The sequence below is a fragment of the Microtus oregoni genome, unplaced genomic scaffold (assembly GCF_018167655.1).
Source record: "Microtus oregoni isolate MIOR12 unplaced genomic scaffold, Mior012 000011F_ref0000422, whole genome shotgun sequence".
Classification (NCBI taxonomy): Eukaryota; Metazoa; Chordata; class Mammalia; order Rodentia; family Cricetidae; genus Microtus; species Microtus oregoni.
The window spans coordinates 21,941,850-21,967,101 of NW_024543070.1; the positions used below are offsets into that span (position 1 = coordinate 21,941,850).

The window sequence follows — 25,252 nt, forward strand, 5'->3', positions numbered from 1 at the left end:
CTCCAGTACCATGTCTGCCTGTGTGCCGCCATGTTCCCCACCATCATGACAATGGACGAAACCTCTGAACTATAAGACAGTTCCTGTTAAATGCTTTCCTTTATAAGAGTTGTCGCGATCATGGTGTCTCTTCACAGCAATAGAACATTGACGAAGATAATAAATAAACCTCCCTTTTCTGTTTTTTGGTTATTACTTTTTTTTTTAAAAAAAAAAAAGATAATAGGCCTGTTGACGATGACTGGTTTAGTTGAGTTGGCTAGGGATGCCAGGGCCCATCTAGGTTCTGATTCTTAATTTTTTAAGGTTTTATTACTTCACGTACATTCACATTTTGCCTGTATGTATGTCTGTGAAGGTGTCAGTTCCTCTGAAACTAGAGTTACAGGCAGCTATGAGGTACCATGTGCTGGAAATTGAACCGGGTCCTCTGAAAGAGCAGCCAGTGCTCTCAACCACTGAGCCAGCTCTCCATCCCCCGCCCCAGGTTCTGATTCTTAAAACTCCAATATCAACACTTTATCTCAGCCCCTAGTCAGTACTCGGATGCTCGAGAACAGAGGCCCTGACTGTCTTCCATGGAGCCTCCACCATCATTTGAAGACACTGAACTTCCTGGACAGTCAACTGACTGTCACCCAGGGCTTGGAAAGTGATAAGCAGAGTTCTCAGAGAACAGACCCTGAGGCCTCTGAGAAGCGATCATCCGCGGGTCCACTGAAGAGCAGTTTCTGGGCTTCTGGCTGGGGCTGCAGGAGGCCTGTGGGAGTGGATGTTCCTGAGACAGAGGACAAAGTCCTGTAATAAATTACGTATACCCACAGTGCTTAGCCACTTCCTCTTGGAGCCCTTCTACGTCTTCTGTCCTTTCTCTCCTATACTACCCAAAGCTCGGAACCTGTCTCCCTACCTGAATCTTTCAGGTTCCCAGGGTGGAGGGACAGAGAGTCAATAGGACCCCCATACTCTGATCCTGACAAGGTAAGAGAGTCCTGGGATACGTGCAAGGAGGGATTCCAGGTAGGAGGTGGGTCTGGAGACACAGACCTGGAAGCAGGGTGGGGCAGGCCTGCGGAGCAGAGGGCTGGGATGCTCCTCCAGACCTAGGAAACCCAAAACCTCAGTTCAGCGGGTAATAGGGCAACTGATGTGGGCAGCAGGCTTACACTGGGAGGCTGAGAAGGGTGAAGAAGGGCTATCGAGTCCTATGCTACAGGAGGGCAGGCACTGCTCAGGGAAGCAGCCACTGCTGCTGCCTTCTGTCTAGTCCTCTCTGCTGGAAGGCCTCCCAGGAAATCCAAGGGGCTGAGGATAGCACAGGTACCAGGCTGAGGCCCTGCTGTGCCGTATGAGGAAGCCCACTGTATTTGTGAGATATTCTGGTGATACTGCCTCCATTTTATGGGCAAGAGACTGAGATCTGGGGCTGAGGAGCCTCAGCAAAGAGCACAGCTGATCTTGACTTCCACCTGGGTTCATCCACTTGATCCACAGAGACAGGTTACTGTGTTTAGTCAACTCTGGGGAGCTAAGGCACTGGTTTGTGGCAAGACAGGCAGTCACTGGCTTCCAGAGCCTTCTCAAGGTTTGCGTGTTGGGTGAATGAGATGGTGAAAGAGATAGATACAAGGTTATAGACATGTCAGTTTTGGGATTGGTGTGTACCATCCCCATCATGGAGGAGGAAATTGGAGACAGAAGTCAGTAGAGACCGGCTGAGGTTTGGTAGCTGGCAGTGTTGGGGTCCCCACCCTGAGTCCCCTAAGTTGGGTGCGTGTGTTTCCAATTCCTAGGCCCTCACTCAGGATCTGCTTTATATCTGTGGGTGCCAACTTTGTTCTAACTCGTAAGACCTCTGGATTGTGTTCAGGATTGTAGCTTTAAGAAAAAGAAAGTCATGAGGATTCTGAATCTCTCATGCTTGCCCAGTAAGCGCTTTACTGACAGAGATATCTCCCCAGCCCTCCCTCGTGTTTGAGCCCCGATAAAGCTCACTCCGTTGGTACTGCTTGCTCTTTGGGATTTCCAACAAAAGCACGAGGGGACAAGTGGCATCAACACACCTGACGCACGCATCAGCCAGCCTCTTCTCTGACACTGTTTGGTCTGAAACCCCCAGAACTGTCTCTAGCTCCTAGAACAAAGCAGGGACTCAAGCAGGAACTGATGGAAGTTTTCGGGTATCATCCTATTAATTTAATCTGAGCCCAGAAGGTACCCCAATTTCTAGGTTCCATGTCCCAGAACAAAGAACTGGACCAGGGACACATGGATAATGATAGAAATGGGGACTGTTTATTAAGAAAGAGAACGACACTCTTACAAACACTTGCATTATTGAAAGGTAACAAAACAGTGGCTTTATGTAGTTTTCATATACAACAGTAACAGAACAGGATTAAAAATAAACAGGAAGCTGGGTAGTGGTGGTGCACACCTTTAATCCCAGCACTCGGGAGGCAGAGGCAGGCGGATCTCTGTGAGTTTGAAGCCAACCAGGTCTACAAGAGCTAATTCCAGGACAGGCTCCAAAGTTATAGCAAAACCCTGTCTAGAAAAACTAAAACAAACAAACAAACAAACAAACAAGGAGAGTAAGAGAAAGAAAAATTCAAGGTAGGAAAATACAGTGTAACTGGGCAAAGAGAATGGAAGTGGGTCGGAGAGCTGGGAAAGGTCCCAGGCTCCAAGGCCCTGAGCCGCAAGTCTCCATCTCTCATAGGTCATTGTAGCCTCTGCCTTACCTGGAACATGGAGATTCCAGGGCCTTTCTTAGCATCTTCTTCACTGTTCCCTCTCTTCTTTTCTCTTTCCTCTCCCGACTTGTTTCCTTGTGCCCCTGCTGGGAACCCTGTCTGTTAGGCTAAGAGGCTCTGGCTTCTCACCACTTTGCCGAGCTTTAGTTCTCCCAAATATGGAATGATGATAAAAAGCGTTTTATATGTATGTATGCATGTATGTATATACGTATATGTATATACATACACGCATACATACAAAAATGATTATCTTGCAACTAAAAGGAATATTGTACCTGTAACTCTTGAACTAATAAATTCCTTAACAGCAACAACTTGGGTGTGGCTCAGTTGGTAGGCTGTTTGGCGCGCATGAACTAAACCCTGGGTTCAGTCTCCCTCAGTGTATAAACTGGATGTGGTGATGCATGCCTGTAATCCCAGCACTTCAGAGAAAGAAGGAAGATCAGAAGTTCAGTTATCGTTGGATACAGAGTGAGTTCGAGGACAACCTAGAATCCATGAGGCCCTATCTCAGAATAGATATAGATATAGATGGATGGATAGATAGATGATAGATAGATGATAGATAGATGATAGATAGATAGATAGATAGATAGATAGATAGATAGACAGATAGACAGACTAGGTAGGGAAAGAAAAGGAAAGAGGAAAGAAAGCAGGAAAACCTGCTGTGATTCTTCCCTCCGCAACAGCCTTCCCCATATCCTGGACCCTGGCTCTGGAACCATGTGGAGAACAGGCAATCTCTGATGACCCAGATAGCTTCTGTGACTTACTCGGTCTTGTCCGGCCACAGATGTCCTTTTTGCCCAGAGAATACTCATTCCCTTTGGGGAGGCAAAACTCTGTTATCCTTGGGACTGGAATTTCACAGGCCAGGGTCAATGCTGGATTTTCTTTTTGGAGGCAAGAGGTCTCCGAGAAGAGCACAGGTTCTGTAGCTTACATGACAGAGTTCCCCGCATGCTTTGGGAAAGCCCGCAGCACATAGCACCCCCTTCCCTCAGCACTCTGGTCTCCTCCCAGCCCATTTCACAAGTGTATTTCTGCTGCTCAAGAGCTGTGACATAGTGTGGTAATTCTGTGGAAAGCTTTGGGAGCCAGAAGTTCACACTCCATCCCCTCGAGGACAGTCACCATAGAATGGCTCTTCGGGTTAACCGGGATGATGAACCCATGCGTTCAATTCCATTTTTTTTTCAGAGTTTACAAGGGGGCCTGGCCTATGATGAAAACCTCATATTCTCAAAGAGCAGAGAGTTTCAAGTATAATAGTGTTCCCTCATCTGCCTTTCTGAGAAGATCTATGTATGTATGTATGTATGTATGTATGTATGTGTGTATGTATCCATCCATCCATTCGTTCATTCGTTCACCCACCATCCATCCATCTATCTATCTACACCAGTGTATTCATTAATCTGCTCTCTTACTCACCTCAGTCCATTTGTCCATCCATCCATTCGCTGGTCCGTGTGTTCATTTAGGCAGCAGACTGATACACAGTGAGTTCTCAGGTCTCACACAATCGTGGGAGAGCCATGCACAATGCCATATAAAAACAGGCCCAAGGGGGGCTGGAGAGATGGCTCAGTGGTTAAGAGCATTGCCTGCTCTTCCAAAGGTCCTGAGTTCAATTCCCAGCAACCACATGGTGGCTCACAACCATCTGTAATGAGGTCTGGTGCCCTCTTCTGGCCTGCAGACACACACACAGACAGAATATTGTATACAATAAATAAATAAATATTAAAAAAAAAAGGCCCAAGGGCTAAAGCAGAAAATGGAAGCTTCTGTGTGTAATGTGACTAGGTCTGTTTGTGTATGTGCATGAGTGTGTGTTCCAAACCCAGGTCAAACACAGAGACATGAAGATAAGAGAGAGCGTGAGGTATTTCAAGGCCTGCGTTAAGTTCAGGGTATCCTGTGTGCAGGGGTGACTTGTAAGATAGACTATAAGCTAAAAAACTAGGCAGGTTATGATACTGAAGAGTCTTAAAAGACAACTGGGGTGTTCAAATATGTGGGTCTCTGGGGCCCATTCTTATTCAAACCTCCACTTTCCACTCCCTGACCCCCATCAACTTGTTTGAGAAATTTGCCTGTTCCAGCCTTTCCATCTGGAATTACAGGGGTCTACCCAGTTTCTACCCTGATACTAAAAGTTATATTTTGTGATTTTCTTAATTTTATTGAAATTTTTGTTTGTTTGTTTTTTGGTTAGGCTTCTGGTTGTATTGAATTTTTGGTTTTTGATTTCTGGAGGGGCTAGTTGTACCAATTTCTGGTCTACATTTTAAAAAATCATTTTTTCTCCTCTTACTTAGTAAGATTATCAGTTACTTATTACCAACAAGATCAGTTATCAAGAATTACAATTACAATATCTATCCATTTGTATTTGGCAAAATTAGGGAAAATATTTTGTTATCTATTTTATCTTTGTGACTCTAAAGTTTTATACCTAATTTACTTTTTATAATAACTAAGCAAACTTTAACTATGACTATCTAGTCTTCAGCTCTGTCAAAGATCTCAGAAGGGTGAAATGTTACCTAGTGATAGGGACATCTGGCTTCCTGGACAGTCGCACTAGGTTCTTCTGTAGCTTTGGGGAATCGAACTTTGGCCTACAGGCCTGATAGATCTGACAGACTTTTCTGAGAAGCAGGGAATTTTGAAGTACTGTCCTACCTTGTCTTGGCAAAGTTTGACAGTCCCTTTCTTTTGTGCCCTGATGGTCAAGTTTGGACAATATATTGTCAACAATTGAGGCAAGGGCAGGTTTTTTATTTTTTTCATCAATGGCTAGCTTTTGCCATAAAGAAAGTAAACTCCATATGGAGGGTCTTCAATGCCCATCATCTTCTCTGAAGTAAACTGGTGCTGTTTGGAGCAGACATGTCTCAGTGTCATTAAAAGTCTTTATTATTAAAACATTTTAAATGTCATATTCTATATGTCTTTGAAGCGTTTGAAGACCATATCTGTGTATGACCTTGAAAACATACCTAACATGACTATAAGTTTGATTATTATAGATTACTATTAACCTGTATTTCTTAATTATATACTATATCTTAAAATGAGCTGTATAAACATAATACTTCAAACAAGAGTAGAAATATACATATAGTATAACAAAATTAACTTTAAATTTGTATCAATATACAAAAATCTATACCAATGTAAATATTTAAGACTAGAAGCTACTCTTTTGGTTTAAAAGTAGATTCAATAATCTACCCTTTCATCCTATCATTTCTATATTCTCCCCTTTTCTTTTCAGAAAGAGAGCCTTGAATCTAATCTCCTTTGTTCAGCTTTTTTCCTGATCATCACCAATAATAACTTGTAACCAACCTCCCTTAAATGATAGTAAAATTCCATAAACTATCTTTTGGGAATGTGGGTGTCATTGTCTAGACCACTTCCTGTTGTTTGAGGGTAATCTTTGGAGGAACCTTGAAAAAATCAGGATAATTGTTATGTCTTGGCTAGATAGTATTCTTTAAGGCTGGATCATCTCAGTCAGAAGCCTTGAAGCTGTTCTGATTCTGGATCACCTGGGCCATCTGTTTTTAGTGGTGTCTGGTCCCTTTGCTCTAAAAATATATAAACTTTTAAAGGTAACATATATATCTATATTAATACAAGTATAGACTATGTTCTATATACAAGTCAGCCAAAGACCCTTCTTTGGTTTATGTTTGAGCAGGTAAAATATATGTTTCATGTTTTAGTTCTTCTAGGTTTATTTCTTTATGTTTGTAGCCAGGAATTTCAGGGGGGTCTTCCTTGATCAAACCTGATTTTCCTTAACCTGGAATGAATCCACAGCCTCTCATATCCTGTGGAAATAAAAGCATAACCTCTCCCCCAAAGTAACATACATTTTGACTTAAATTTTGAAGTCAAGACATTTTCAAAATATATAGTTTGGTTTATTAGTTTTCATAATCCAGTGTCTCTTAGCAACCAAAAAATTTTAAAGACAACACAATGGCATACAGGAACCAGACTCTGTGTATTTTCCATCTTTATGTGGGTTATTTATTTTATATTACTTTACTCCTCTTTTAAGGACTTTATCTTATTATGTTAAAACTATATTTTATGACTGTTTATATCTTCTCTTTTCTCTCCCAAGCCTATGTAAATTTTTTTAAAAAAATATGGAACACTTCATAAATTTGCCTATGTATATTGTTAAATTCACTGTAACCCATTTGAAAACTTTTTCCATCTGAAACCGTCTTTACCATGTATCTGTAATCTTTTCTGTCTATATGAGCAAAATTCCAAACCCACCACTCAGTGTGCTGATGGAGCTTGCATTGGTGGCTCAAGCTTGCAGGCAGTGGCTAAGAGACACTTTTCTGTATGGTGGCCTATGTGAGAGACTTTGGGAACATGCCATGTGGCTTAGCTCATGGCATGCTGGCAGCTGCCAGGAGAAGCATCTCTTTACTGTGGCCAGCATGACAGACACAAGACTGGTAAGGCAAGTTGGCTCCTTTTTGTGTGATTAGAACCTTTTTTATGGTTTTATGTGAATTTTTGTTGCCCGAGAGTAGGCACCAGTATGCATTAGTGCCCAGAATGGAATGTGATCTCCCTTAGAAAGTGTTCTGTGTGCTGGAGAAATGGTTCGGCGGTTAAGAGCACTGACTGCTCTTCCAAAGGTCCTGAGTTCAATTCCCAGCAACCACATGGTGGCTCACAACCATCTGTAATGAGGTCTGGTGCCCTCTTCTGGCCTGCAGGCATACAAGCAGACAGAATACTGTATAAATAATAAATAAATAAATATTTTTTTTAAAAAAAAGAAAGTGTTCCGTGTGAGATTGAAAAGAATGTATATTCTGCTGTTTTGGGACAAAGTGGTGTATGAAAATCAATTTGCACACTTTTAGTCTCATATTTGGTTGGTGGTTAGTCTATTTTTCATACTGGTTTTCAGCATGCCGATTCTCTCCATTTCTGATAGAGCCAACTGTAGTGGTGGATTCTGTTACTTCCTCTTGCATTTTTATAACATTTTGCCTTATTTTTTTAGAATTCTGGTATAAGGTGCATAGATGTTAAGGACTATGTTTTCTTTGAATATTTAATCCCTCGCCATTGTGTAGTATTTCTCTTCACTTGTCTTTTTTTAACCTCAAATCTGTTCTCTATGTAATTGTATGCGTATTCCAGTTTTCCTTTGATGAGTGTTAGTGAAATAAGTCTTTCTTAGTCTCTTTAACAACACTTGTGTCTTTATACTTGATATAGGTTTCTTATAAACAGCATATAGTTGGGAACCACTAATTTTAAAAAGAAAAATAGTGGCCACTCTTTGGAAGTGAGGGAAGAATAGGATGACTCCTTCAGCAGTTGCTAACGCCATTCATTGAGATAAAGAATGCAAGAATGGAGGAATTTGGAGGAGTAAAGAGATAAGTACTGCAGTCACACAGAGTTAGCTGTACTCAAGGCAGATCTTCTGAAGAAGTCCAGAGAAACAGGCCTTCGTTTGGGCCTGGGGATGGATATGACCACCAGAAATGTCACTTTAGGACCTAGAATTGTTAGGAGCCTGGCAGTAATCCTAGGTGTTAGGAGAGGTTTAACTGTGGAATCTGCAACTGGAAGAAAATACAGTAAGGGTAGCTAGAATTCTTTAGCCCACATCAAGCACAGGACAAGAGACTTGGGGACTGCATGGGGCTCTTCTTAGTCAATGAGATGAGGTCTGACCCTAAGTCAGCCCTGTAGCTGAACTTGTCTCTTGACCTCAGTCACGTCTTCAACCTCCAGAGTCTTTACCCTCTCACCACTGAGTCCTGTGGAAGTTCTAGTGGAAAAGTGAGCTAACTGAACAGTGGAATGGAGCATAATGGTTGCACGGTAGCAGCATTGCTCTGCCAAGTTGTAAGCAAATCTGAGATGACTTGGACAGAGAGGCAGAGATGTTCAAAAGAAAACCCATCTGTAGGATTCCGTCCAATCCTCTTCAACAAGTCTCTGAGGACATGGCAACTCTAGTCCTGCATCAGGCACTTTGTAAGGTCACATAATCTGACCTTTTATGCCCCTCTTTGCCTCTTCCTCAGGCACACTTTTGAAGTTAAAGTCTGTGAGGTCCAGCCTCACAGCTTCTTGCTGACCCAGAGGCCAGCAAAAATTGAGGATGAATCACCTCAGAAACCTAAGATTGTTGATGGCCTTCTCAGCACTTTGACAGGTGTTTGTGCTTCCCCACAGCAGAGGATATGGGGATGAGGCAGATTGTAGAATTAGGGAGAAGATCCTCTTTCTTTGCTTACCAGTTGAAAAGCTTTGGTGAACAAGGTAGCTAAGTTGGTAAAGAACTTGTAACATGGCTACATTCCTACTACCCCAATCCCACATTACAAAGAAAACCTGGGCATGGTGATACACGCTTGTAAGTTCTGGGAAGGTAGAGATAAGTTATTCCAGTCCAACGAAAGACTGTCTCTCAAACCCAAGATGGATGGCCCCTGAGGAGCAGCATCTGAGATTGTCCTCCAGCTCCTGTTGTGTGACGTGATTCCTGGGCAGACATGAACAAACATTTACTCACCCTAGAGCCCACAACAGACCAAACTAATGATGCCACTGAAGCCCAACCTGGTGAACCAGTGAGTTTTATTGGGGTTACTTACAGGAGTAGAAATAATTCTAAGACAGCTGCTTTGCCAAAGCCAATCCCAGCAAGGGTGACAGCTCACAAAAGCTAGAAACCTGGAGCACACTGCACAGCACGCAGGCAGCTTGACAAATGGGAGTGTCTCTTTTGGGCAGCTCAATTAGTCTGAGCCTCTTTCCTTCCTTATTTCTCTCCTTCTTTCTTTCTTATTTTAGATTTTATTTCTTTTTATTTTATGTGTATTAGTGTTTCCACGAAAGCTTGTCTGTACACCCTGCACACAGAGTGCTCCTAGAAGGCAGAAGAAGGTGTCACGTCACCTGAGACAAGAATCGCAGATAGTTGTAGTGCTGGGGATTGAACCCAGGACCTTTTGAAAAGCAGCCTGTGCTCTTAACCACCGAACCATCTCTCCAAAGCCAAAGCCCCACCCCAAGACCTGGAGTTTTCTGGGCAGCCTGGCTGCTTTCTGCCTCTTCTGACTGGTTCCGTTGGTGTGACCCTGCTCTGGGCATCTCAGAGTGCTGAAAGTCTCTCTCAGTTGTTCTCACTGCTCATGAAACTTATGGGATCTAGTGACTCTGATGTGTTTCAAGGACCTCATGAGGCTATTGTGTTGTTTGCCTTCTGTTTTAGCAACATTCCCTGCTTGATGGAGGATGGAATGTTTCACCTCCTTTTATAATGCCCTGCATCTTAATGAGCTTCCCTCTAAAATGAAATGGTTTACTTTGGCAGAAATGATTAAACAATGCCTTTACCACACATTTGCATTCATGTACATACGTACCTGTTAGGAATAATTCTTAAGACGAGCCTCTCTGCCGACGCAAATAGACCAAATAAAAGATGCCTGCATTTAATAAATGCAGTGCTTCCAGGTGACTGGGAGCATGGGGGGGGTGTGAACAGAAGGAGAGACCATCCAAAACTCGAGACCACGTGTTCCTTTTCTGGGCGGCAGCCTAAATAGCCTGTGAGAGTGGTCCTGACCCTCCCTGGGGAGGGATCAGCGCTTGGCAGGCTTTCCTGGAGGTGGAGTCCAGATCAAGAACTCCAGGGGGCGGGGTTGAGATGGAGCTTTCCGCTCCATCCCTGCTCAAGGGTGGGTGCCAGGGCCTGGGGTGACACTTTCAATCAATCATCCCAGACTCCTTAGATAAAGGTGTGTTAGAGGGCTGGGGTCTCACTTTCAATCAAACAGTACCCACACATACATGAACACACACATGCCAAGCTTTGGGAAAGTCTCAGCATTCCCCAGTTTCCATGTCCCCGCGCCCACCCCGCAGAATGGTTGCTGCCATCAGAGCTGCCCCATTACTGGGCATCCTTACCCAACCAAATAAGGCATTATTGTAACAACACCATTTCCAGGGGTTTTCCATGCCCTGCCAGGAGATAGCTAATGCCTGTGTCCCTTCTGGCTCAGGCCTATGCTAGAGGCAGCAAATGAGAAATGAACACCATAGATACAGCAACTGCCTCTCCCTGCTAACATATCAGAAAAGAAGCACAGTAGCATTCAAGTCAGAAGAACAGGAAGGGCATCTCCATGAGTGGGAAGATTGGGGACCTGACTTCTCCTGCCATCTGAGTACTTCCATGGCACTTGAGAGCAGCCAGAGCCGGGATAGGTTTGGAATGTGGTTGATCTGGGCTAATTCCCAGCTATACTGTTCATTAACTAAGTTCATTAACTTTTTTGAGCCCCAGATAAAAATCAAGAGGCAGGTCTGTAATCCCAGCAGGTGAGAAGCTGGGACCATTTTGAGCTATATAATGAGATACTGATTAAAAGGTTTAGATCAAGTCTTACTGTTCTATTGCTATGAAGAGACACCATGACCACAGTAACTCTTATAAGAGAAAACATTTAATTGCGGGCTTGCTTACATGTTCAGGGGCTTACTTCATTCATGATTATTATGGCAGGGAACATGGCAGCAGGCAGGCATGGTGCTGGAGAAGTAGCTGAGAACTACATCCTGATCCACAGGTGGAGAGAAAGTCTGGTCTAGCGTGGACTTTTGGAACCTCAAAGCCCACACTCAGTGACACGCTTCCTCCAACAATACTGCGGTTACTCACACAGAGTCATACCTCCTAATCCTTTAATCTTATCAAAGATTTCCACTCCCTGATGACTAAGCATTCAAATATATGAGCCTATGGGGGCCATTCTTACCACCACAAGTAAACAACCTGTGTGTAGCTGAGCCCTTCCCAAGACTTATGGTGATGGCTAGTTTGAGTGGATATGGGGACTGGTTAAAATTCTGGACTAGGTGGGCATGGTGGCAACATGCTTGTAATCGAGATCTTGAAGGTAGAGACAGGGGGATCCTGAGGACTCACTGCCCAGACAACCTAGTCTACTTGCTGAGTTCCAAGTCCCAGTGAAAGACCTTGTGCCAAAAACCAAAGTGGGTACCGAAGAAATGGCTAATTGGGTAAAGTGTTTGCTATATAAATATGACAACTGGAATTCGGGTACAAGCACCCATGTCTATACCATGAGTGTAAGGCTGCCTACCTGTGGAGACAGGGATCCCCAGGGAAAACTGACTAACTACACTATCTGCCTCAGTGAACTCTGGGTTCAGGGAGAGACCCTGTCTCAATACATAAAGCAGAGATGACCAAGGAAAACATCCAGTGTCAACATCTGGTCTTTACATACATGTGGGCACATGTGTGCACTCCTCATCACACAATAAACCACACATACACTAAAGGGAGGAAGGAAAGAAGGAAGAAAGGAAGGGAGGGAGGGAGAAAAGGAGGGAGGAAGGAAAAAAGGAAGGAAACAAAAGAAAGGAGAGAGACAGAAATGTGATAAATGGCATCTTAAGAGTTTCTATTGCTGTGAAGAGACACCACGACCTTGGCAATTCTTTTTTTTTTTTATTCCCTCCCCCTCCCCCGATCAAGTCCCCCTCCCTCATCTGCTCGAAGAGCAATCAGGGTTCCCTGACCTGTGGGAAGCCCAAGGACTGCCCACCTCTATCCAGGTCTCGTAAGGTGAGCATCCAAACTGCCTAGGCTCCCACAAAACCAGTACGTGCAGTAGGATCAAAAACCCACTGCAATTGTTCTTGAATTCTCAGTAGTCCTCATTGTCCGCTATGTTCAGCTAGTCCGGATTTATCCCATGCTTTTTCAGTCCTAGGCCAGCTGGCCTTGGTGAGATCCCAATAGAACATCCCCATTGTCTCAATGTGTGGGTGCAATGGCAATTCTTATAAAGGAAAACATTTAATTTGGGTAGCTTACGGTTTTAGAGGTTTAGTCCATTATCATCATGGTGGGACATGGTGGTGTGCAGACAGATATGGTGCTGGAGAAAGAGCTGAGCGTTCTATATCCTGATCTACAGGCAGCAGCAGGAGTCTGTGTCCACTTGATTTGAGCATAGAAGGGGGTAGCTTGAGCATAGAAGACCTCAAAGCCCACCCCACAGTGACACACTTCCTCCAACAAGACCACACCTACTCCAGCGAGGCCACACCTCCTAATAGTGCCACTCCCTATGAACTCATGGGGGTCAGTTACATTCAAACAACCACAGACGGCTCCTGAGAAACAACTCCCGTGGTTGATCTCTGTCTTCCACATGTATGCACACACAACATGCGCATACACACACAGGAATACTCCCTCTCCCCCCACCTCAAAACTTGGACTTTTGAATGACAAGGCACTACCCTACTCCCTGAATGGAGCCCAGAACCAAGGGCCAATTGTTCTCTGGAAGGGATGTAGAATGAAAAGAACAAGAATCACCTCCTTGCCCATGGGCTGGGAATGTGACCCACACATCCAGCTATTCAGAGCTGTTCCTGAGTCAAGCTCCAGTCAAGACACTCATGGACAGGATGGCCGGTCAAACCCTCACCGCACCTGTGCCTCATGGGTTCCACGCTGGCAGGCCCTGGGGCTGACACTCTGCTTTGTCTCCTACAGGACACAGGGAGCCGCTGACCTGGGATGTCGGTATTCCACCTGGTAAGCACAGCACTTAACCGTGGATGTCTCCCAAGGCTTGGTCGAATCACTTTCAAGGAAAGAAGAGAGTCAAAGAGACCCCAGAAGGAAAATTCCAGGGCCAGGGGTGGTGATCGAGGAGTAGGAAGAATTTTATTCTTATTGGAAGGGAGCAAGTGTGGGTAACACTTCATCTCTGCACAGTGGCCACTTGTGCACACAAATTTCTCACTTACATTAAGGGACTTAAAAGGGGGGTTACTGGGGCAGAGAGACAGCTCAGTCCGTAAAATGCTTGCCTTGCAAGTAAGCCTATTATAAAAAAAAAAAAGGAAGAAAGAAAATAAAAGAAAGGGGGTAGCCAGGTATGTTAGGTATTTCCTGTAATCCTAGTGAGGTTCAGTTGTCAGTCGCCTAGCTGAGTCAGTCAGTACCAGTGTCTTAGCTCTAAAAGCATGGTGGACAGCCCTGAGGAAAAGCCGAGTTCATCCTCTGGCCTCCACACACATGTGCGTGCCCATCCGTTGGCATGCCATCACCTTTGCACGTGCACTTTCCCACTTGGGAAAGGATTGGGGAGTTCCCACTTGTCCTCCACTGCCCTGGCACAGAGCCTGCTCAGGGATGACAGGGTAGGTCTGGGTGACCTTTGTTCCGTTCACTCAGTAAATGCCCGTGTTTCTGTGGCTAGGTAATGTCTCCATGTGTAGGAAGTGGAGTGAGATCTTGCTAATTGAATCAAGAAACCCAGAGATGGCTCAGTGGTTAAGAGCATTGCCTGCTCTTCCAAAGGTCCTGAGTTCAATTCCCAGCAACCACATGGTGGCTCACAACCATCTGTAATGAGGTCTGGTGCCCTCTTCTGGCCTTCAGGCACACACGTAGACAGAATGTTGTATACAAAATAAATAAATATTTTTTTTAAAAAAAAGAAACCCAGAGAAAATGCCCTAGCCTTAGAGTGATTCAAAAGGAAAAAAAAAGTGGGGGTGTGCTCTTCTTCTCAGGTACTGTGAGATGCCGATCAAGTAAACTGTGATAGCTGAGCCCCTCGCAGGGCATAGAAGAATGGCAGTTGTTTGGCTCAGAGGACAGTGTTGGACAATACTACCTTAACAAAAGAAAGCTTAATTCAAACTTATAGACTTAGGGCAATGCAATACATTAATATGACCAGTGCACACACTGTTAAACTTTATGGCTTTGTGGTTTCCGGGTAAACCTTCTAGAAAGCTCAAGACACTCTTTATATGGTACAGAGTGAAACCACAGCTGTGCTTCTGGTTTTGAATGAGTGTAAGGAGCTGCTAGAGAAAAGCAGTAGACACATAGCAAACATGTGTCGTATGTTATACATATGTTATATGTTATAACTGATGGTTATAGCATCTGGAAGAGTGCAGCTGAGGAAGACCTGGAGTTAGAATGTAGAAAGGGATGGCACTGTCCTGTTTTTTCTCCATAGTCTGTCCATGGACCTGGCGCTGGAGGTCAAATAAAAGCCACAGCACCCAGGGCTCAATGGGGTAGAAACAAGCAGATAGAAAACGCGGAGCAAAGGGATCTTGTGAAGGGGCAGATTTCTCTACCCTAGTCAGAGAAAACAGGCTTGGAGGTACCAGGCAGACCCAGCAGAGATGAAGGATGAGCATCTCCTGGCTCTCCAATCTCCCCACTGAGATGACTTCTCTTTGTACCTGGCTATTGCAGCTGCTCCTAACAGCAGCTTGCCCAGCATCCCACAATCTCTTCTTTAGATTCTGACTGGGTCCGTGCCTCCCCAGGTTTTTCCTAAGTTATTCTGCACATTCACGGAATTTTCTACACCTGGATGTCTCCAATCAGGTCCCATTGGTACTGGCTAGTGTTGAAGGCACACGGCTGGGAAAATTCTTAAGTCCTCTCTAGAAGCCATTAAATATGTGATGTAAAATAATGTGTCATAATTAAAACAAACGTCATCATCAACACCAAAATAACCCACCATGAAGGTCTGGTATTTCCTCTTTAGTCTAATGTGAAAATACGTTGACTTTATTGCTCTTCAATATGTCCTATGTTGGGGCCCCCATTCCCTTGATCCCAGGGAAAGTAAAGAAAACATCTGGGAAGGCGACTGGGACACGTGACTGAATGCCCTTGGCACAGAAAATTCTAGAGGTCTAGAGGGCTCATTGGTACCAAGAAGCTTGAGGGGTGCCACCATTTTAGTTCATCCCATGTGGTCCATTAACCAAGATGGCAGTAAAGTCACATGGTGGTCAGCGTCTTAATGATGCCACTAAGAAAGATAGTGGCCAAGTCATGTGGCCGTCTCTATCTTGGTGAGGTCACCAGGAAAGAAGGTGACGAAGCGACATTTTGCTTTTTGCTTATGGTGAGCTCAGCTCCATGATAAAATGAGCACATCCCCCCAATCAAAACACAAATCTTTGTGGTATCCACCACATATATCACAGAATGAGCACATCCTCCCAGCAAAGCAAAAGTCTCAGAGGGATCTACCACACATATCACAGACTGAATGCAGACAGTTACCCCTTCTCTTAAAATAAAGGCGACAATTAGATTAGCATGGGTATAGACAGCACATGTGGCCCGGGCATATACAACTATAACTATATAGGCATATTTAACATATAACAGTGAACTCTCAATAGTGTCATTTAGATCACATTTTGACCTCCCCTGAGATCCTAAGCACAAGCTGTTGTTGGGAAAAGAAGCTCATAGAAGAAGCAGAAGGAATGAAGGGGTGTGCCCCGTGAGGGGTGTGCCCCGTGAGGAGGTGTGCCCCGTGAGGGGGTGTGCCCCGTGAGGGGGTGTGCCCCGTGAGGAGGTGTGCCCCATGAGGAGGTGTGTCCCATGAGGAGGTGTGTCCCATGAGGAGGTGTGCCCCAAGTCCTAAACATGGTGCTGTTGTTCTAGGAGCACATGGAAGAGACTTGGAAAGAGAAAGTTTGGTTTTTGAGTTTTTGCTTTGTGTGTGTGTGTGTGTGTATGTGTGTGTATGTGACATTTTGTCCCACTTGATTTTAGTGTGGGTGAGAACACCTAGATCTGTGAGTACTGATGGGTAGAGGAGCTCTGGATTGGCCCCAGAACTTGAGAGTTGGTTACTGTCTGCCTTGGGGAGTCTGTTTCCTTGTACTCCTTTTTACCCAATTGCTTCCCATCCTGGCTTTGAGAGACTTAAACTATTAGAGTTTTAACCTCATACCATAGAGATTTCTCTGATAACCAATCAGACTCACACCCTCTACTAGTGGAGGTTCTTTCTTTCATGTTCTGATGGTGAACGCTTTGCCTGTCTCTGACAAAGCTGTCCTGTGTTAAGTCATTTTTTGGTTAAAAAAAAAAAGTCAACAAGGACACCCGCAAAGCTATGGGTCACAACCCCACATTTGTGTCAACAGCACATCTCATCCACTCTCATTCAACCTCCAGAACGTCCCAACCAACCAGGAAGTACTTTGCCATTTTTCTGTTTCCATACCTACTGTGGTCTTGCACACAAGAGTTACCTGGTTGCCATGGTATACTTTCTGATCTGGTATCTTTATTGATCCAAAGAGTGTTGTTTACCCTAGGTCCTGGGGGTGGCGACGCTAGAATGGGAATGGGGTATATCTCCCCCAAGTAAAGGGATCCAGCACTCTCTGCTATGAATTTGAAATCCCAGAGAGCCCCCAAACTGTTGAATAAGACATCCCAGGGTCTCCTGTCTGCTGACAGATCAGACATCTCCCAGGGTCATGAGGGATGATTTTTGTCTGTTGTCTTTCTCCTTGTTGATTATGGTGACTCTTGAGAGGATGCAAGTAGAAAAGCTGACGCCACTCTCGTGCCATTTTCAAGATTATTCATGTTTACTGTTCCGTTCACAATGGTGCGCATGTGTATGTTTATGTGCTGAGGGGACACATGTATGGGCTTGAGGGAATGCGTAAGCGTGGACATGGAGGTCGGAGCACTCGCTTGGGCACCATTCCTCACATGCCATCCGTCTTCTTTGTTTTGAATTGGTTTTTAATGCACTTATTTTGTTTACTTGTATATTTGGAGTGTGTGTGTGTGTGTGTGAGTGAGTGTGTGTGTGTGTGTGTGTGTGAGCTTACATATGCTTGCACACACATGGTGCACATAGAGGCCAAAGGACAACTTTGGTTTCCTTCTTTGACCTGTAAGTCCTGGGGATGAAACTCAGGTCATCAGGCTTGGCAGAAAGCACCTTTACCTTGGGTTTTGAGATGGGCTCTCTCACTGGCCTAAGACTCAGTCATTCAGCTGGCTGACCAGTGAACACTAGAGATCCTCCTGTCTCTGCTTCCCTGGCACTGGAATTACAAGCACACACCAGCATGCCCAGCTTTTTTAAACAGGTGGATGCCAGGGATTGAACTCATCTCCCCAGCACCCCATTTTCCAGTCTGGGACAGTCTCTCTTTAACCCCCCACCTCACTGCCTTCCGTGATTATTTGGATGCTATTTGTTTCCTCTGATTTTTTCCCTCTTAGTAAGAGGTTCTGTGGGCAAAGCTGAGCCCAGGCCCTGCTGAGTTCATTGGTCTAGACAGCATAGACACAGGCAAGCTTGATAAGCGATGAAGGGCCTTCTGAGAACGGACGAGGGAGAAGGCAAAGAGATGGAGAGAACCCTTGCCACCAGGGAGCTTGGGGTTGCAGGTGACAGCCCCAAGACATGTAAGTCTCTAGTGGGAAAGGGAAGGGAGCTATGACTCAGACCAATGTCCCTTCTCTGCTCTCTAGGGTGATCATGTGTGGCTGGACCCTCCCTCCACCAGCAAGACCGGCGTGGCCATCGGAGGCATTGTTAAAGAGACAAAACTGGGAAAGGTCTTGATTGAGGATGATGAGGGCAAGGTTGGTATCGGGGCGTCTCTCCACATCCCTCCCCACGGGACTCAGGCACTTGCTTGACAAAACCATCAAGGAAATCCATTTATCCCTGAGGCAGCATAGACCACAATGGAGTCTTGTACAGGGGGAAGGACATATTTGTCTTGAAAATGTTTTGAGAGTAACAGTTGAGAACTGTCAGGGGAGCAGGAAGGAGTGAGAAGATGGGCTGAAGCAGGGAGGAAGGAGGTCCAAAGACTGGCGTGCAGAGCAAAAGAGGCAGGAGTGACATCTTGGTGAGAAAGGTGTGCGGGGGACGAAGGGACACAGATGTCCAGGTTAGAAGTGGACAGTTCAGAGCAGTCAAGCTCATCCATCAGAGCAAGACAGGAACAGCCAAGGGCAGTGAAGGGACAAACATGAGTCACTGAACTCCTCCTTGGACTGACATCCCTGTCCCCCAGGGGCTATCGGGAGAGACACATGTAGACAATGGCCTACAAAGGAAGGTTCTGACTACCTAGAAGTTCCAAAGACTGGAAGGAAGTAAAAACAAACAAACAATAACAACAACAACAACAAAAAACCCAGTTTCCTTCAGTAGTGCTGTTGAATGTTAAAGCTACTATTACTTGCACTGTTCTACTCCAAGAACTCTCAAGGCTTCCAACGGCATTTTGATGTTAAAGCAAACTCCCTATTGCTAGTTCCTACAAACCTATAGGAAGCTTGTTTCCAGGCCCAGCTCCACAAGGATCCCAGTCCCTAGACAGGTGCTGACCAAAGCCACAGATGGATCTGACTTTGCCATAGGTATCCCTTGACTCAAACCAAGATCAAGCCTGGTTAGAAACCTGAGATTATGGAGGATGCGGGGTTTAGAGGGCTCACCTTTGCGGAGAGTTTGTGCCTGTCATTACAGGAACACTGGATCTCTGCAGCGGACCTCAACACCCTCAGCCCCATGCACCCCAACTCAGCCCAAGGAGTGGATGACATGATCCGCCTAGGTGACCTGAACGAGGCAGGTGTGGTACACAACCTCCTGGTCCGCTACCAGCAGCACAAGATCTACGTGAGTTCACTGGTGCGGTGTCCTCGGGGAAGCTGGGGGAGGGGGTCGGAGCTTGGCACGGCTCCCCTTCCTTACTCAGTGAGATGGTTGGATGCGTGGGCTTCTTCAGTCTCTGCTACCAACCCAAAGAAGCAGAAGCAAGGCTAGAGAGCTACCTCAGTTGGTGCTCACCTAGAATGCACGAAGCCCTGGGTTCGATTCCCAACACACAAACTAGGTATAATTGTGTACACCTGTAATCTCTGTGCTAGGAGGTGTTGGCAGGAGGGTTAGAAATTCAAGGTCATCTTCAGCTACCTGAGTTTGAGACTCATGTAGACTGGGATACAGGAGACTTAAAAAAAAAAAACAGTAAAACTGGGAACACCATACCCTGGGGGCTGGGAGGCTAGTGCAGAGAGATAGATCAGTGCCAGGCACACAGTAGATGTCCAATAAGTGCTGCCCTTCCATAAGTTCCCACTGAGTCTGTTCTTCTCTTTCTGTGCCGAGCAGCCCTGATCAGACAGGCCGGGTGGACACTGGAGGGTGGCGGGGTGGGCATAGCCTTTAGTCCCTGTCAGACATGTTGCAGAGACAGTGTCATCAACAGAAGACCCTTACCCACTTGGAATAGAATCTTGTGACAGTCCAAATCCAGGATCCCTTCCACAGGGTGAGGGGAACGTATGGACAGATGAGGGTCCTCTTTTCAAACAAGGCAGTGGATGGAGGCTGGACCCAACGCTCATCTCACTTCTCCAGAAGTCCGAGATGGAGTTTAGGCTTGGCATCAGTGTCTCTTGGGGTGCACAGGGTTCTGTTCAAGTGGATGTGATCCGGAGAGTCACTGCCTGTGCGGCCTGAGCAGGCAGTCTGGCTAGCCTGGGAGTAAACTGGGGAACACAAGCAAAGGGAGGCTTAGAGGAGGGGGCAAACTTCAAGGAGGGTTGCTGGGTCAGTGTGCTTCTTCTCTGGCCCCCAGCATGTCAAAGCTGCTAGGACTGTACGTTTGGGACTCCTCCTCCTCCATATTCCTTCAGGAGTCCTTCACAGGTCCTCAGAAGAATAATCCAGAGGCCTACTGTGGGGCTCTCTGGTCTCCCTTCCACAGAGGCAGCTGTGCTAAGCGGAGGCAGGGTATTCAAGAGCAGGCTGTATCCTGGGCTGAAAATACATAGAACATGTGATTGGGGTCAGTCGGGGTAGCAGATGTCACTCAGTCATCACGGAGATCTCTAAAAGAAACAGCTAAAAACTCATCTATACACTCAACCCATTTTGATTGAGCCTTTTCTAAAACTAGATAGCGTGCTACACATCTATAGTTACTGGCAGCAAGCCCCCAGAAGCTCACAGTCCTAGTGGCTACCCCATGTTCCCAGAGGAAGGAGCCAGAAGTTCCTAGGATCGGCAAGGGCTAACCACCTACTTCCTCCCCCAGACCTACACAGGCTCCATCCTGGTAGCTGTGAACCCATTCCAGATGCTGCCCCTGTACACCCTGGAGCAGGTACAACTCTACTACAGCCACCACATCGGCGAGCTGCCGCCCCACATCTTTGCCATTGCCAACAGCTGCTACTTCAACATGAAGAAGAACAAGAGGGATCAGTGCTGCATCATCAGGTGAGCTCAGGCCCCATCCCTGCTGCCTCCAGGGCCTGGTGGGCCTCGGAAAGAAAGGCACACCCCTCTCCCTGAGGTTCTCCCAGGGCCTCTCTTAACCATAGTTCTTAGCAGAGACGTTTGCCCCGAAATGCTCCTGCTGCCCTGCTCCCAATGACATGTCTCCCACACCTAAGGACATGTTCCTCTCCATCCTAAGGACATGTTTTCTACACCCTAAGGGTGTTTCTTGAAGACAAGTCTTCCATACTCTGAGGTCTCTGGGGGCTAGCAGGGACAGGTGCCCATCTAGCCCCAAGCCTAGCTCTGCTTCCCTGCCTGTCCCAGCTTGACCTCTTGTGCACAGACCCTCCTGCTGAGGAAAAAGACTGTGGACGGAAACAGAGTCGGAGTAAGAATTTGATCCCAGAGTCCTTAACTTGGTATTGTACTCATCACTCACTTATTCATGAGTTTTGTTATCCATTCATTCAAAATCTTTTTGCGCCCCAGGCTAGAGACATAGCTAAGTTGCTAGCATGTTTGCCTAGCGTGCTAAAGCAAAGAGTCTTGTCCACACCACCGCATGGACCAGGTGTAGTTGTGCACCCCGTAATCTGCAGCATTCAGAAGGTGGGGACAGGAGGATCAGAAATTCAAGTTCATCCTTGGATATATATCAAGACTTAGGCCAGCCTGGGTTACATTTTCATGTAACCCTGTCTCGGAAAGAAAAGTAAATAATAAACAAAAAGATTGTATTGGCCCTCCCTGTCCTAATACAGGAAACAAGAGCAGGTAAAAGAGATGCCAGCTTCTGCTTGAGGGCTCATAGTCACACAACAGTGGCTTGACAGCAAGTGGTAAGAGCGTTGAAGGAGAGTGTGACGGAGAGGCTGCCTCTCTGAGTAAGGACATAGGACTGCATCCTAGCATAGATGCATTTCATGCTTCCAAGTCACCCAAGCCCTAACTGGGGAGGTCGATGTTCTTCCCTGGTGATGTTACAGGCATGGATCTAAGCCCCAAGAACACCTGCTGAAGTTTCTCAGCTCTTGGGTCCCAGGCTACATGCTTAGAAATAGATATCATTTTAAAGAAAGGAAATACGCTCCCGAGAGTGGGAGTGGGCTACTGAGCTGGAGGAAATCATCTTCTCTGAAAGAGCCCAGCCACCAGCCACAGAGCCCTTTGTAGGTCGTTTACATAGCCCCGCCCCTCTCCCTGTAGTAACGTGAGCTTTTCTCACGTGTGCTCTGCTGTGCACACACATGTGCTCTGCTGTGCACACATGTGCTCTGCTGTGCACACACATATGTGCTTTGCTGTGCACAGCATAGGTAGGAAGGGCTTCCAGGCCTTCTCTGTCAACTGGCTTCTGTCATATGTTAAGCTTGGTGAGCTTCCTCCAGTCCCTGTTTTCTGCTACAGGTCCATAGATAGAAAATTCAAATTCAGGGCTCCAGAGAAGATAGGGAGGCATTCTGGAACCTAACCGTCTTTATCTATTCCTCCCTGCCTTGCTGCAACAGAGTCAGGCAGAAGGGCAAGCTCCCTGGAGCCTGGCTCCTCTTGGTGATCTTCTGTGCATCTTGAGTTAGCCTGGGTTCTCCTTTGGCCCTGGCCTCTTAGCCTTCCCTTGGCTGCTGTCACAGAAAACCAGGCTTGGAGAGTGGGTGGCTCAGGAGGGTGGGGACCCTAAGTGGCATCAGCCCATCTTTTACCTAATCACTTTTTTTTTGTATTTGTTTCTCAGAGACAGGGTCTTAAGTAGCTCAGGCTAACCTCAAATTTTCTGTGTAGCTGAGGAAGGCTTTGAATTTCTGATCCTCTCACCCCTGGCTCCTTAAGTGCCAGGACTGTAAGCACAACATTTTGTTTAAGAAACACTGGATATTGGCATCAAAGCTGGCTCTCCAGGACAGTGAGCAAGTCCCACGAGTCCTGCCATAAGAGCCAGCGCCAGCCGCAACAAGACACCTAACAAAGCAAGGAAGGACAAAAGCACTCACAGTTTCGTCATGGTGGAGAAGGTACCAAGGCAAGGGAGTAAGGCAGCTGGTCAGGTGGCATCTCAGTCAGGGAGCTCAGCTTGATTGTTCCTTTTTATTCAGCCCAGGACCCCAGTCCGTGGGAAGATGCCAACCATGTGTAGGGTAGGTTTTCGCACTTCAAGCAACCATTCCAGATAACTGCTCCCTGACATGCCCAGAGGCTTGTCTCTGTGGCGATTCTAGGGCCTCTCAAGTTGGCAACCAATACCAACCATCACACAGAGCTCCTTGCTGATGGAACTTAGGATTCTGGATGTCTGTCCAGATGATAGATGCCACTGCCCGGGAGCCGCACTGTCATCCGAAAGACACGGACTCACGTTACTTGTTCTGCAAGGTAGCCCTGGAATAACCCAGGTCACAGTGTGCCAAGAGTCTTCCAGCCTGGCAGGGAAGAAAAGACAATGCACTGGCTTCTCCCAGGGGTGTTCCACTTGGGGACATTGTCTTCTACAACCGTATTGAGCGACATTATAGTCATCCTGGAGTGCAGGTGGCCCATAGCCACAGGTCGGGCATGCCTGCATCAGATAGTCTGAGATGCCCAGGGCACTTCAGGGCAAATGCAGTGTTGGATTTCTTCATGGGCAAATGTGTCCCTGTCAGCATAGGCCAGATATGGGCCTGAGGGATGGAGGCAAAAATTTCTAGAGGGTGAAGAGGCACTAGGTGGTGGTAAGTCTCTGTGTGAGGCTAAATTTCCCTGCATTCTCTGGCAGTGGCGAGTCTGGGGCTGGGAAGACTGAGACGACCAAGCTCATCCTTCAGTTCCTGGCTACAGTCAGCGGCCAGCATTCGTGGATTGAGCAGCAGGTCCTGGAGGCCAACCCCATCCTGGAAGGTGAGTTTTGATCCTGAGGACTTGGACAGGAACGGCCCTCCCCACATGTAATAGCCACAGTGGCCTTCAAGCCAGGGTGGGTGACAGTGGTGTGCGGTCCCCAGGCAGCACAAAGGGGACAGGTGGTTGTGGCTACTCTAAACTTCCATGATGAGCATTTGCCACCAGATGTACAGAGATTTCAGTCAGATGTAGTAGCATGTATCTATAACCCTTGCTCTGGGGAGACCAAGACGTGAGGACCTTGAATTTAAGGCTTGGGCTACATAACAAAACCCTATCTCAGTAAAAACCAAAAGGAGAGGCTGTGGAGAGAAGACTTAGCTAGGAAAATGCTTGCCATATAAGCATGAGATCCTAAATCCAATCCTCAGTGCCACATCAAAACCAGACACAGTGGCACTTGTAATCCCAGCATAGGAGAAGCAGAAACAGGCAGATCCCTGGGGCTCAAATGCTGGCCAGGCCAGCCTAACGGGTGAGCCTAGATCCCAGATCCCAGAGAGGGACCCTTTCTCAAAACACAAGGTGGATGAAGAATGACACCTGAGGTTGATCTCTGGCCATACTGCACACACACACAGAGCCCTCAAAGGGAAAAATAGTATTCCTTTATAGATATGTGTGTGTGTGCGTGCGTGTGTATGTGCAGTATAATGCATATTTATTTTTTAAATTTTAACATTTTTTTCATTTATTTTACATACCAACCAGTTTCCCCTCCTTTCTCTCCTCCCATTTTCTGCCCTTTCCCATTTATCCCCCTACCCATCTGCACTTTCTCCATCTCCATTCAGAAAGGGGCAGGCCTCCCGTGGGCTTCTACAAAGCACGGGACATCGAGTTGAGGTGGTACCGAGCTCCTCCCCTTACGCTGAGGCGGTATAGTTTTCCTTTTTAAATGGGGTCCCAAGACCAAGCCACTTTGAGAAACGTCTGTGTGTTTCTGGGTCCCTGAGAAGGTGCTTCTGGGTTACTTACCATTAAGGCTGCAACAGGGAACCCTAGAGAAGACAAAGAGGAAGAAGCAGGAGTAGGCAGAGCAAGGATTCAGGCTCAGCTGCTGACTGGATAGTTTGGGAAGAGAAGAGAGGAATCAGGATTGGACAATGAGGAGGTCAAGCTGGATACCTTGGTTGCATCGGGGCTAATGCCCCACAGTCACCATTTTTTCACAGCGAGAGGCCCTGAAGTCGCATTTTATAGGGAGCTCAAAAGACCAACCTAAAGACAGGCTCTGGATCAAACTTCCCCTTAGAAGAGCTGTGTTAGGTCCCAGTGCCCCACCCATGGGTGTAGTCCCTGGTAAAGGTGGCCCACACACCTGTTACATTGGCCCCAGGTCTGGTCACTGCTGGGCACAATTTATCTCTTTCTGTTCCCCCATTTTCTCCCCCACTTTTACTTTTTTAATCATCTGGAGGAATGAAC

The 25,252-nt window shown here is 46.3% G+C and overlaps 1 protein-coding gene across 1 annotated transcript in view; it reads left to right on the forward strand.

The window, feature by feature from the left end:
• Positions 1–845: 845 nt before the first annotated feature.
• Myo7b (myosin VIIB) overlaps positions 846–25,252 on the forward strand; it is a 75,337-nt gene continuing 50,930 nt past the window's right edge. Inside the window, exons 1-6 of the mRNA XM_041660264.1 lie at positions 846–981; positions 13,384–13,425; positions 18,175–18,288; positions 19,187–19,339; positions 20,763–20,947; positions 23,700–23,821. Of these exons, the coding sequence (XP_041516198.1) occupies positions 13,408–13,425; positions 18,175–18,288; positions 19,187–19,339; positions 20,763–20,947; positions 23,700–23,821 (592 nt within the window). The 5' untranslated portion in view covers positions 846–981; positions 13,384–13,407. The remainder of the gene's footprint in view (positions 982–13,383; positions 13,426–18,174; positions 18,289–19,186; positions 19,340–20,762; positions 20,948–23,699; positions 23,822–25,252) is intronic.